The 13743-nt window shown below is 44.6% G+C and overlaps 2 protein-coding genes across 4 annotated transcripts in view; both read right to left on the bottom strand.

The window, feature by feature from the left end:
* The window catches only part of LOC147198276 (uncharacterized), a 93772-nt gene that overhangs the window by 13768 nt on the left and 66261 nt on the right, over positions 1-13743 (bottom strand). The gene's annotated exons all lie outside the window — the stretch shown is intronic.
* sox1a (SRY-box transcription factor 1a) lies at positions 4248-8769 on the bottom strand. The gene has a single exon (XM_086124124.1). The coding sequence runs from the start codon at positions 5916-5918 to the stop codon at positions 4812-4814; it is 1107 nt and encodes a 368-aa protein (XP_085980250.1). The 5' UTR covers positions 5919-8769; the 3' UTR covers positions 4248-4811.

Here is a 13743-nt window from a genome sequence, read left to right as displayed (position 1 = left end):
CAGTCAGCAGGTTTATACAAAAAAAACAACATACCTGCATGAAACATCTCAGGGCTTATGAAGGGGCCAAAGAACGAATCCATTAAATCTCGTTTCAAAAAAAAAAAAGTGACTCCTTCATTTTAGGCATTTTGAGTGAAGAAAGCACAAATAATACCATTTGGGAATACGCGAGAGGTGGGTAACTAATCCAATTTCCAATGCAAGAATTTCATTCTGGAACTTTTGGAGGATGTGTTTGGACTGTGGGAACTATTGTCAAAATGTTTGTTCTGGGCTGATGTGCTCGGGGCCTGAATGAAGGCCCTGGTCAGTGGATAATATGTTAAAAAGAAGAAAGAGATGTAATGAGAACGACAAGATCTTGGAACCTAAGATAAAAAGGCAGTTTCATTAGACTGAAAACAGTTTTGACTGTTAAAATGTAAAATGTAACATTCCCTGTATCGTTGGTAAAGGTTTTATGAAGGCTACAGTTCAACCCCGGAATGAATTATTACTATTAAAAAATGGTTTACAAAGGATTAAAAACACAATTCAAGTGGTGGCAATACAGTCCACACAACTGGACATCCCTTCAAAATTGCTGAAAAGATTCAGATTCTGAAAACTTTATTTATCTCCGTGGGGCAATTAGAGTTGGGAAGATGGGAAGAAAATATTCAGAGGGGGGATCTCCCAAGAGGCCAACAGCAACATTGTCAGTGCTGCAGGAATTTCTGTCAAGTTCTGGCTATTTTGTATATGTGACAACAATCTCCCTTCTTCGCTTTGGGGTAGCGTGGCAAGGCGGAAGCCTTAACTTACATATGAAAAATAAGTTTTGTTAAAATATATGTGAAATGTCCCAAATATGTGAGAAAATGTATTACGGTCTTATAAAACCAAGATTTGCCATTTTGGCCATAATTGCAATAGGTGTGTTTGGTGCCAAGACAACACTGCATTCACATCACTAAATAAAACACCATACTGGGGATGTCTTTAGAAGAGGGTGTGCACACTTGCGCAACCCCATTATTTTTGCTTCACCTCTCTTAAACGGTGTCTTTTATTCAATGAAGTTGGTCAAATAAATTGATTGTTTATCTTGGCCTCGTTTTGTTGAGGCTATATCACAAAAGCATTACATTTGAACAGGGGTGTGTGTACTTTCGCTGCACCTCCAAAATCAAGCGCCTAGCCGCAGTCCGGTGATCGTCACAATTTCCTCCAATTGAAAACCTAACACGGAAGACATTTTATTTGACCTTTCAAATTCCTCAAAACTGGGCTCGACTCATCGAAACGGGATCTAATTAATCGAGGAAGACCAAAGGTGGAGCTGAAAGATCTCTTTCCAACATTAGCTCACACAATCGCCCTCTCTTTATCAAATTGAGTGCTCTACATTTGTCTGTGTGGCTCCACCTAAATTTACATTTCGACATTTAATCAGTAGCCTATTGAAAAAAAAAAAAGAAATTGTGATGGCTAATAAGCCCTCTCGAACATTCCCCCCAAAAATGTGTGAAAAGAATGCTATATGGAAAAAAAAGAACAAATTAGTTTCAACCATACAGGCTGAAATCTGACTCAGTGCCTGCAGTCGCCATCTATGAACCTCGCAGCCCTTCACTTTTTCACCCATCCGTTTTCCACAACGCTTTTATGGAACCTGCAGTGGACTTGGAGGGAGAGAGAGAGAGAGAGAGGTGGAGCACGACTGTCCTTGATGACAACTTTTCTCACCAACTTCTACAAAAGCGTATTTCTCCAAACTTCCCTTCCTCTTTCTTCCTCCCGCGGCGGTTTTGTGCAGTCCGAGCACCGTCCACGCTTTGTCTGAAGGGGTCACGGCCGAGCCTCTCTCACACCTGCACGCCCCCCCCCCCCCGCCCCCTTCAAGCAATCTACTGGGGCTTGTAATCGCTATTGTGGCAGCTATTGAGTGGAAAAACTTCCCAACCTCAAACCGCCGCGGCCTTACTTAAAAAGGGGACACGGGGGTGTCTCGGTGTGGGGCTGCCAAATTCCAACAGTGGCTCTCCACAATCACACTCAAGCAGGAGGGACGGACAGGGATGTCGTTGTGACAAATGGGAAGTCTGCATTCATGCCTGCAGGCTGACCACATTTATCTTTGTTTGTGGGTGACCTTTTTTTGGGGGGGGGGGGTGTTGGGTTCACTAACTCATCACTTTTTGATTGCTCGATAAGGCGACACATTCAGGGTCAAGAAATTGCAACAACGGGACAAACACACACACACACACACACATATGCACACGCATATTGTTTAAGGGCAAAAGTTGCCAAATAAAGCAATTCCCTTCCTAACTTTTATTTATTATGACGCTCTTCCACGTCGTCGGTGCGGCGTTTGGGCGCCCATAGCCGCTCGCAGATAGCGCGGCAGCACCGCAGGATTAAGAGGCAGCAAGATTGTTAAACATGTCAACGTGTAATTGCACGATAAGGCCCCTTCGGAGGCATTCATTGGCCCAGTTGCTTTCTCTATTCCGCGCTAATCTCGCCCGCCACATTCGCTCTGTGCAATCTGTCTCCATAATCTTCTGTGACAGAGCAGCGCAGGCTGCAGCCTGTTTCCCCCCCCCCCCTTTTTTTTCGGCAAAAGGGGGAGGTGGAGACGTGCAGAAAATATGCAGAGGCGTGATAAAGTGACGCTAATTATCCCCATTTAGGACACGGCAGTGCAAGGGATCGGGGCTTTAAGCAAGCCGGAACCCTAGCAGGGAATATATCAGTGGCCTGCATGCATACAAGATAACAGTGGCGCACATTTGCAGAGATTTATTGGGAATGGTCAACGTTAAAAAACACACGCATCTCAGCCCCCCCCCCCCCCCCCCACACACACACACCCGCGCCATGAGGTGTCAGTTACTCCGGTTAAACGTGCTTGTATCCCGCCGTCCCTTACGCAAAAAGACGCACAAACCATTCCAAATGTTTACGTCTTTTCTTTCCCTCAATTTTTTTTCTTTTCTGAGCAATCTACACCGCGTTCAACGCCATTTCATTACATACAAAAGTGAGGCCTCGCAGCTTTAATTGACACAAGGCGTCAGTCTTCATCAAGTGTGAACCAACCATGGATGGATTTCACATTAATTGATTTTTTTTAACGCATAAGTAGGCATAAAGTAACCCTCATCTGCATGTGTATGGATATTAGTCTTCAGGCAATTAAAAAAAAAAAGAAATTGTACGTAAATGTCAAAACCAGCTGCAGGTCTGTCAAAAAAAATGACATCATACATTGTTTTCATTATGAAAACAATATACATAACATTATTATTAATCTAATTGGCACGAACGTCTATTAGAATTTGGAGGGGAAAAAATGGAAATAAAAGAAGGCAAGATGTAATCCACGGGTCTCGAAAGAAACTGGCTGTCAATCACACAGCAGGCAACTTGTCGCCAGGCTTTTCCCGCCTTTAAAAGTTGACCCAGTTGAAAATGAATCATATTTGAAACAATTATTACCGATGTCACTTGCACGTTGAGTTTATAATTACGGCGACTGTGCTGGGATCAAATTAAAATAGATGCAGTGTAGCAAATTGAAACCATTCACTACTTCACTGCGAATTTGTGGATTTCTTTTTCAGTGTAAAATATCAGGGACACATTCATCTTTTTTTTTAAACGCCATGATGCGATTGATTGTCTATTTTAGAGCACCATTCGTTGGACTTTAAATAAGACGAAACATTTGCCATCATATTTTAGGTTGATATTAATTAAACATATCACTATTTTAAACTTGTGTTTTAATACTCGAGAGCTATTTGGGATGTGTTTTTTTTTTACAGGCCAGTTTCAATTCAATGCCGGGAATAAAAATGAAAATTAAAAGTCTGATTATCTAAAGTCAGAAAGTGAGAGCAACTTCAATATTTACTGCCGTGAATAACATGAACAGGCGATTCGTCATATGAGGCCTTTAAAGCGAGATTTATTTAAGACCCTTGGGGAGAAAAAAGGGGACGCGATTCATTTCGGCCTCTTTGCAAAGTGATCGAAATGAAGAAAAAAATTAAATGAAAAGGTTGATTATCACAAAATATTTTAAAACGAACAAATCCTTCTTTTGAAGGATTTTCAACCTGTTTTTAAGAACAATTGCGCACAAGTAATTCAAGCCGTTTAAAACCATCGTGGCAGCAATGGCTTTAAATTTAAAAGTATTTCAAACAACGCCGTATCGAAAGTGTCACTTGTCGTAATAATTCAAAACAACATCTTGGGAAATTTATTCCATTCTTTTTTTTTTTTTTTTTTTTAATCATTGCAGTAAGTCCGGGCTTTTCACTTGCAGAAAAGCACATAAATTACAACAGCACGTTGCCAAGTCATCCTTCTTTCAAATATTAAAATTATTCACAATTATACAATAATAAGAGTGTTACAACAATAAAACGAGGGGTTGGAACACAAACGCTTTAAAGTTTAAAGAGAGGATTCCTTTTAGACCCACTTCTTTTAAAGCACTTTCTGTATTATTGTCTTGACATTTTGTAATAACTTACAGTTAATGGGGGGGAAAGCCCGAGGTGCACCAGGCGTAAATTAGACTGGAAACGATGATTTAATAGCACGATAACCAAAAATGTCAGTAGTTTTATGCCCCCTCCTCAAAAAAAAAAAAAGGGAAAAAAAGAAGAGCCTTCATTTACATGTGATAAACACTCTGTACAAAATACAGGTAGTTCTTGCAAGGAGGGGGGGGGGGGGGGGCTAGAAAAGAGGTAAATATTTGGTTATGTGTTCCGTTGCACTTCCAATGACGGATTCGAATTGGATTAGATGTGTGTGAGCGGGACCGTCCCATTCACTCCGGCCGCGGCGCTCTGGTAGTGCGCCGGCAAGGCGTGGAGCCGGCTCTGCATGGCGGGGTCCGCCGGCTCCCCGGTGGGCAAGTACATGCTTATCATCTCCCGCAAGTCCCCGGGACAGGGGCCCCGCGCGTGGGGGCCTGCGCTCACCGGGGGGCTCACGCTGGGTTCCGACTTGACCAGCGAGCCCAGCGTGCCCATGGAAGAGGCGACGGCGGAGGAGGACGAAGAGGAGGAGGAGGAAGAGGACACGCCGGAGCCTTGGTGCTGCGTGTAGCTGAGGGCGCCGTAGCCGGACGGGGACGCGCTCATGTAGCTCTGCGAGTTCGAGATGGGGCTGTACTGGAGCGCGCTCATGTCGTAGCGGTGCACGGGCTGCGGATTGTGCGCGTGGTGGTGATGGTGATGCGCGTGGTGGGCGTGAGGGTGCGCGTGGTGGTGGTGGTTGAGGTGGTGCGCGCCCCCGCCGGGGTGCTGGCCGAAGGCGAGGTGCGCCTCCTGCATCATGGCAGCGGCCGCCGCGGCAGCAGCCACCTGGCCCGGGTAGGCGCCGTTGGCCCAGCCGTTCATGTGCGCGTAGCCGGAACCCGCGGAGCCTCCGTGGGGCACCCCCGGGCTTTCCAGCCTCTGGCCCGCCGAGGAGGACGCCATGCCGACCCCCAAGCCTACTCCGCCGCCGCCGGCTCCGGAGAGCAGACCGCCGGCCAGCGAGTACTTGTCCTTCTTGAGGAGCGTCTTGGTCTTCCGCCTGGGCCGGTACTTGTAATCCGGGTGCTCCTTCATGTGCATGGCCCGCAGCCTCTTGGCCTCGTCGATGAAGGGCCGCTTTTCCGCCTCGGACATCACCTTCCACTCGGCCCCCAGCCTCTTGCTGATCTCGGAGTTGTGCATTTTGGGGTTCTCCTGCGCCATCTTTCTGCGCTGGCCGCGGGACCACACCATGAAGGCGTTCATGGGTCTCTTCACCCGCTCCTGGCTCGCCTTGGAGCCCGCGTTGGGCCCCGTTTGCCCCCCGACCGCGTTAGTCTGGGGGCCGGGGGAGTGGAGATCGGTCTCCATCATCATGCTATACATTCGAGCGGCTGGTTGGGGGGAAAAAACTTCACCGGCGAGAAAAGACAAATTCAAATCGAGTAGGGCGATCCGCCCGCGCGCGCGCGCGTGTGACCGGAGTGGCTGCAAGAGTCTTTAAAGCGCGCCGAAGCATAAGCAATATTCCCACAAGGGCTCTCCAAGCCGTCGCCTTGCTGCCTCACATCCGCTGTGACAGAATGCACACTGGAGCCACTCGGAGTTGACAAGTTGCTTGCAGCGGCGGCCATGTGACGCGTGCACTGACAGCACTTAAATGAGGCGCGGGCGGCCAATGAGGAGCTAGCTGACGGGCTCATTTGCATATGTTGGGTCAGTTGACTCCAGAAGCACAACACGACGGAAGAGGAATGAAGCAAGCGGGGTGTCGATCCCACAAATAACACGAGGAATTAAACATCTCCTAAAACTACGCATCGTGACAACTCAAGTAAACAACAACAAGATCAAGTTTGGTTTCACGACACTATTAAGTAGCTGTTTTTTTTTTGTTGTTCAAATCAGGATTTTTTTTTTAACATTATGCACGTCTGACTTTGCGTGTATTTGGCAATGTAGAATTGAACTAAGGTGCTTTCTCTCTTTTTTTTTTTTTTTAATGTTAAGGTGTCGTACACAACCAAAAAAATCAATCAGTGTTAGCGTTTGGATATTTCACCAAAAACATGGCATTTACCATAACGGAATTGCCATTTTCCTGTGTACCTCTATTTCAGCCTGAGGGCTCTCTCAATACATGAGCGAGGCTCATTTCTGAATGAGTCTGCAGTATTTTTATTTTTGAATGCATCAACCTGTTGGTTTTAGGAACTATGAAGCTTTTTTGCTCACTTTCCTACAGACTCGTGTTTATTTTTAAACTTAATGGTGGCCTCCTTTACTTGCATTAGGATCCGATTGGCCGTCATTCAGAACTCGGGAGGTAGGTACAGTACATGGAAGTAGGCAGGTAGACAGACAGACAGACCTAGATGAAAACTTGGATGGATAGATAGATAGATAGATAGATAGATAGATAGATAGATAGATAGATAGATAGATAGATAGATAGATAGATAGATAGATTGGCTGTGCCAGCCAGCTACCAACAAAATACATCGTCGTAACATAAAATCCAATTTGCTGCTAAGTAACAAGTTATCATGGCCAAAAACTTTCGTGAGCAAATGATCCAAATACTTTTTGAGCGTCTGGAAACGATGTTAGGCTAATTTTTATTTTTATTTTTTTTTGTAAAAAATAATTAAAACAGAGAAGTTAAAGTATACGGATGTTGATATTTTAATTTAAATCCCGAATTAAAACGCAAATCCATTAAAAACAAATGTCAGGGTCCATGTAAGGGTACAAAATCTGTATGTTATTGTTTGGTGCCATGGTTGAAGGACAGGAATGGACTCCTGCTGTAATTCGATATTTCTCGTTAGAATTCGGTGGGTGGAAACCAAAGAAACGCCCCATGCGGATCGGCCTGGTAGGCGACAAGTGTCATTGTCCATTGCATTGTGGGTCATGTAGTTTTCAAAAGAAAAACGACTTTTTTTGCGCCATGGAGAAAAATGAACCCTCTATTTGGAAGTCCACTCCCAGTCATGACATTCATGGCTCAATCACTTTCCAGTTGTCCTTTTAGGTTGACTTTAGCTGAATATTTCCTCCTACACGTTGCGCTATTAAAAAGTTCCCGCGATTGACGTAGACGGGGGGCATATTTAAAAAAAAAAAAAAAGGGAATTTGTGTGAACCAATCTTAAAAAGATGGGCAAACCATTTGTTTACACACCAAAGAAGCTACGAAAAAGGAAAAAAAAATCAATGTCTAAATGAGATGTTTTGTTTGGTTGGATACTGACAGCATACTAATAATATAAATAAATATGAAAACATTAAAACATATTTATTGATCAATCTACACAAACATTTGATTAATAACAGAAAATACATGAATTCTCAATTTCACTGTGTCATTATCAATCGTTGGAGGACTCCTCAAACCAACAAATCTGTGTCGCGTGAGAATGCCGAGTTACACTCTGGGTGTGCCAAGGGACTGTTATGATTGGACACAATGTTGGGATTTAACCTTTATGATGATGACAAAAGCACCCTGGTGACAACTTTTCCTCTATGCTGCGATGCCTGTGTACGCCTTACAACGTGACACACACACACACGCACACACACACACACACACACACACACACACACACACACACACACACACACACACACACACACACACACACACACACTTAGGGATTGATCAAACTTTTTCCCCGAAGCAAAATTTCGAAGTCCAAGTGTCTAAGGACGGTCACCATCAAATCTTCCTGACGTGTCAAAGGAGTCGTAAAATGAATCCCATAATAGCAATAACCCGTGGTGATCGCGCTAGAAAATGTTATCCTTCTCAACGAACGTCAAATAAATATAGCTTACAGATGATCCACTTACACACAACAAAAAGAGAGAGAAAAAGCAGCAACTCAAAAGTCCATCAATAAACCCCCGCTCGTTTCTGCGCGCCAATTCCACCTCTCGTGCGCGTAAAAGGTAATTTTACGCACAATGCGGGAAGCGTCAAAATCCAAAACCAGGACTCTCCCCCCCACCTACTTACGCGTCTATCCGCATGTCCGCTCCTCTCCACTGTAGACAAAGCGGGTAGATTTCCTCCAATCTAAATACAGTGGCAAGCCTCCCCGCAAAAAAAAATAAAATAAAATAAAACGCCACGACGCGCGCATGCACGGCCGCTAGAAACAAGCTCAAGCGGTGCCAGGGGCATCCGAGCTCCCGGTGCCCCTCCAAGAGCCAACAGCACCACGCCAATGTGGGCCAGACGAGAGAAGAATGACAGTTTTACAAGCACACGCGCGCGCGCGCACACACACATCCACACGTACAAAAAAAGACGATCCCAAGTTATTGTTGCTCTCTGGGGAAAAAAGGGGGCTTGCTGCTAACATAATGGGGCCGGGTGGTGGGGTGGGGGTGTCTTTGTGTGTGTGTGTGTGTGTGTGTGTGTGCGCGTGTGTGTGTGTCACAGAACAATACCAAACACGTATTCTAATAAATAGAGCGTTTGTGGCTCTCCAGCATGATTGGGCTGGAGCGGCACTGCTTGTGAAAGGCAGCTGTGCCGCATTTGAGGAGGAGGGCCGGGGCAAGACTTGGTGGGCAGAGCACCCCCCCTCCCCACACACAAACACAAATAACCACCTCCATGATGGTGAGAGAAAGATGGTGTGGAGGACTCTTGGATGTGTTTTGGGATCCCCGCCGTCATTAAAAAGTGCATTCATTCAGCAGCCATTCCTATCGATTTTTGTCGATTCCAAATTCCGTTTACACGCGAGCCCGCACAGCTTGCAAACATATGCCTGTGACAGCCGCAGACGCTGCAAAGTGGTTCACGACCATCTGCACGTGGTGACACGGAGATAGAAAGAATCGGAGTCATCAGAAATTGTTGTAGAGCGATTGGTCTTGGGAGTATCATTTCAAATCAGGCAGCATGCTTGCAGATCTGCTTATGACATATCTACTTTCAAAATGTTTGCTGTAAGAAATTACAGTGGACTTAAAGTCAAAGAATCTGCTTGCCCTCTGAATTATTTGGATGCAAATAGAAACAATCAGTTGCAGGCTCAAACTCACTGAATCTACACTTTTAAAAAGTACATTTTAAAATGCTAAGTGTATAATAATAAAATTGCATATATATATATATATACACACACACACATATACTGTATGTATGTGTGTGTGATTGTAATGCAGTTCTACACTGCAAACATTATTCAATGAAAACCTCTTTGACAGTATAAATAAAAATTAAGAATGGCTCATATCATTTTTGCAAAGGCAGAATTTTTGCATAGGACCACCACGTATTGTGTGCCTAATATTGTGACCTTTCCTGTCCAGAGACATGCAAGAGGCAGAACGCTCCCTCGAGGAGCATCAAATTTAATTCGGTTGTGAAGAGTCCAATCTGAACGGATAAAAGGGATGCGACCGCATCAGCCGAAACTCAACTCGATGTTTATTTACAAGACGTCAGTCACGTGACCGCAGTCGTCGTACCGACGCGATAGCCGAGCGCCAACCTCAAACTGCCGAGGCAGAAGGTGCGCGCCTTCCGCATTGTGACGCGCCATTCAAATCTAGGCCACTCTTGTCTACGAGCAATTTGTTCTTTTGTCGCTTCCGCGCACTCTATTTTCATCTGGTACAAGGGCCTGATGGAGCGATGAGTCAGAGGCGGGATGACACCACGACGGCCAAGAAGAAGTGAGTGGAAATACAAAGAGGGAGGGAGCGCGAGAGAGAGAGAGAGAGAGGACCAGGGAGGCCAATGTCAATCCGCCGGCAAACAGCAGTGGATAATCATGGTCTTTAGGAAAACACTGTGTCCATAATGCTATTACCCAGGATTACCTACTCCAGCAGTGCGGGCGAGACTCTCTCCACAATGTGCCACAGACCTTTCAGATAATCATCTTATCACTACTGACAAACCCACAAGAAACATCCCATTATTATTCCAGAAAAAAGGAAGGGGGTGGTGGGGGGGGGGGGGGGGGGGATGCAGCATGTTTGGATGAAGACGTAAATTGGACCAAACTACCGAGGGGAACTTGGAGCTGGAATTCCCTCCAAGTTGGACTGGAGAAAATCTTTTGAGTTCAATGCAATGTCGGCGTACCTCATCAAAGGACCAACTGGGTGTATTTGACTTTATTTGGGGGCGGGGCTTTCTTCAACACTTTTCTTCCAAAAGAAGGAGCGATGACAAGGACAACAAAGTAAAGTGAAGCAAGCAGACTCTCATTCAAAGATGAGTTGTGCAGACTCTGCGCAGCACCATGAGGGTCACAATACGGTCCCTTCCAAAAGTATCGGAACAGCAAGGCCAATCGCTTCGTTTTAGTTGTACTGTATACCGAAGTCGTTTGTGTTTCAGATCAACAGATGGACGTGACAGAAAAGTTTAGAACTCTAGCTTTCATTTCAGGATATTTACAGTGCCGTGAAAAAGTATTTGCCCCCTTCCTGATTTATGTGTTCTTTGCATATTTAGCACACACGAAGCTTTCAGTTCATCAAACCAATTTTAATATCACACAGAGACACGCCTTTGGAAATACAAATGCAGTTTGTAAATGCCAATTTAATTTATTTAGACACACACACACACGCACACACACACACAAAATCCAAACCTACCTGTCTCTATGTGAAAATGTAATTGCCCGCTGAACCATATAATGGGCAGCAATAAGTGAAATCAAGCATTTGCGATAATTGCCGATGAGTCATTCACATCGTTGTGGAGGAATTTTAGCCAATTGTTTTTTTTTGGCAGAATTGCTTCAACTCTGGCATATTGGAGGATTTTTTTTTAGGAGCTCAGTGGCCCCTAGACTGATAGTTTTTTTTTGGGAGGCGCAGTGTCAACCGATATACGAAATATTCCCATTTCCATTCATTTTCAGGATGGATTTCTGGGAAAAATAGCCCTTCAAAATCAGTTCACAGGGGGACCTTTAGTCGGTGAGAATCAAAGGATTCACTGGATGTGTTTGTACTTTTTTCAAAATGAAGGAGCCGTCTCAACAAGTGGCACGAAGAAGATACACAGGAAGTTACACGACATAAGCATCACAGTGAGAGCCCACAAGAGTAGTGTTGAAAAGAAAACCTCAACAAAATGGGTATTCATCAAAAAGGTAAGGTTCGATATATGGCACATCCTCTGAAGTGGAATGCGGGAGAAAATATACCTCTGAAGTTGCAGTTTGATGTGTTACAGATGTCAGAGATCCTTCCAAACCTTTGTCGCGACATCACATTTATATTCCAAAAGTTGCAGCAGCCTCAACAAGGGTCGATAAAATTAAATCGAGGCACACAAGTTTTGTGACTTTAGCAGACTCGCGTTCAAATTTGAAAAAACAAACAAACAAACTTTCTCTACATTTGCAGTTTTACGGGTTACAACAAGCGACCTCAGAAAACATTACAGTCCTCAGGTTTTGCGACATCACACTTGATCTCAAAAGTGGCAGAACACTCAAACAGGTTCGGAGAAGAAGGTACACAAGAAGTTATGCAAGTTAAGTAAGGCGGTCTAAGGTCATTTCTAAGGTCTTTCAAAGACGAGCTGGTCTAAGTTGTGGTGCAATTTTGCAATTTTAGAGGGTTTGATCGAGGCGCAGGCCGACAGATTTTGAGCTCTGCTGGGTGCGTGATGGATGTCATCGTAAAATGCCACCCATGCACACAGTTAGACCGTACTTAGGGCTACACTTGCGCTGGGCACAAAAAATAGGGCCCTAAATGTTAAAAAGAGAACGCTTCATCATGCCAGCAAAAGGGTGAGTAATGTCATTTTTGTTTTGCTTGCGGAAGGCAGACACTTTTCTTTCATTTTTTTTTTTTTTTAAAGATATGAGCGTGCTAGCTCCACATCCAACCACACAATTAGAGCCAAGATTTTATGGAGCATCTCTACTTATCAATTAGCCATATAGCACTCCTTCTCCAATTGGTCCATAACAGACAGGAACAGTAACTAGTAGGTGCTAATAGCTTCTCCACGGTGATGGAGGCATGGAGGGTAAGGGGCAGCTGAGGAGGATAGGCGTGCAAGACAGTTCACTAACACATCTCTAATTAGAGCTCACAGTAAGTCATTACTGATGTAATAGGGTGTAACACTAATGGCCAAAGCCCAGCAAGCAGCACCAGAGGAGGAGGAAGGCGGGAGTCTTTTCAAGTGAAAGAATGAATGTATGGAGGAGAGAGTTGTGAAGATGGGTCGAGCAAGGGAAAACGGGTGAAGCATTTTGAGTCCACTTTTAAGAACAGTCAGACAAGGTCAGAGCCCATTAGTGCACACTCTTTACTCTGACGCTGCCTAAAAAAAAGAGCTCTCATGTTTATCAGGATCCATACATTCAGGGGGGCTGGGTGGGAATGGGGTTATGAGATTCCAGACAGCGAGGTTGAGCTGAGTTAACAAATTAACCACTTAGACAGCCTGCAGCCCATTCTGTCCAAAAACACTCCTGCTTTTTGCACCTTTTGGCCACTACATAGCTAGAACCGAATAAATAGGGAAGCGACAGTGGATATAAAAAGTTCAAATACCTGGTTTTGGTGAGATAAAAAAAATATATATGTGGCCAAAATAAATAATTTGAAAACCTTTCCACCAGAAAAAAAATGGATAACGTCCATCCATCTTCTATACTGTTTCTCCTCACTTGGGTCAGGATTGTGTGAGGACACCAGATCCGTGGAGGAAATCCACGCAAACAAGTGGCAACATTTCACACAGGAAGGCTGGAGCCTGGATTTGAGACAACAACCTCAGAACTGTGAGGCTCTCGATTGTGTCGCCTGGCCTATAACTTGTACAAATAAATGAATAAAATGGTTTCGGGAAGCGTCAATCAAAACAAAAATGTGGTTACGATCACGAGTTTGGGGCGACGATTACTGATCAGTGAACCCCCCCTCCCCCCACACACACACAAAAAACTGCCCAATTTCTTTTTGCTAGAGGCGCATATTTTTAAAACTGGACTTTACACAGATCTGATTGGCTGGATTGAATCGGAAGATAATGTGCAATTTTAGGCAAAATCAGTGATCAGCAATGTCATCATTTGTCCTGTACTGCCCGACCAGGCCAGCGTCAGTGAACTTCAGGTGGCCCAACACAGTCGCCTTTAACTCATTCAGTACCAGTCAATTCTGGACCAAGTCTGAAAAGACGTTTAAAAACGTCTTTGGG

Source organism: Hippocampus guttulatus, chromosome 11 (genome assembly GCF_054856545.1).
Source record: "Hippocampus guttulatus isolate MCC_2025c chromosome 11, RoL_Hgut_1.0, whole genome shotgun sequence".
NCBI classification, from domain to species: Eukaryota; Metazoa; Chordata; class Actinopteri; order Syngnathiformes; family Syngnathidae; genus Hippocampus; species Hippocampus guttulatus.
This window is presented reverse-complemented; position numbering and strand designations above follow the sequence as displayed.

Coding starts and splice junctions, on each gene's coding strand:
- sox1a (XM_086124124.1), bottom strand. CDS start 5,918: ATGTATAGCATGATGATGGAGACCGATCTCCACTCCCCCGGCCCCCAG.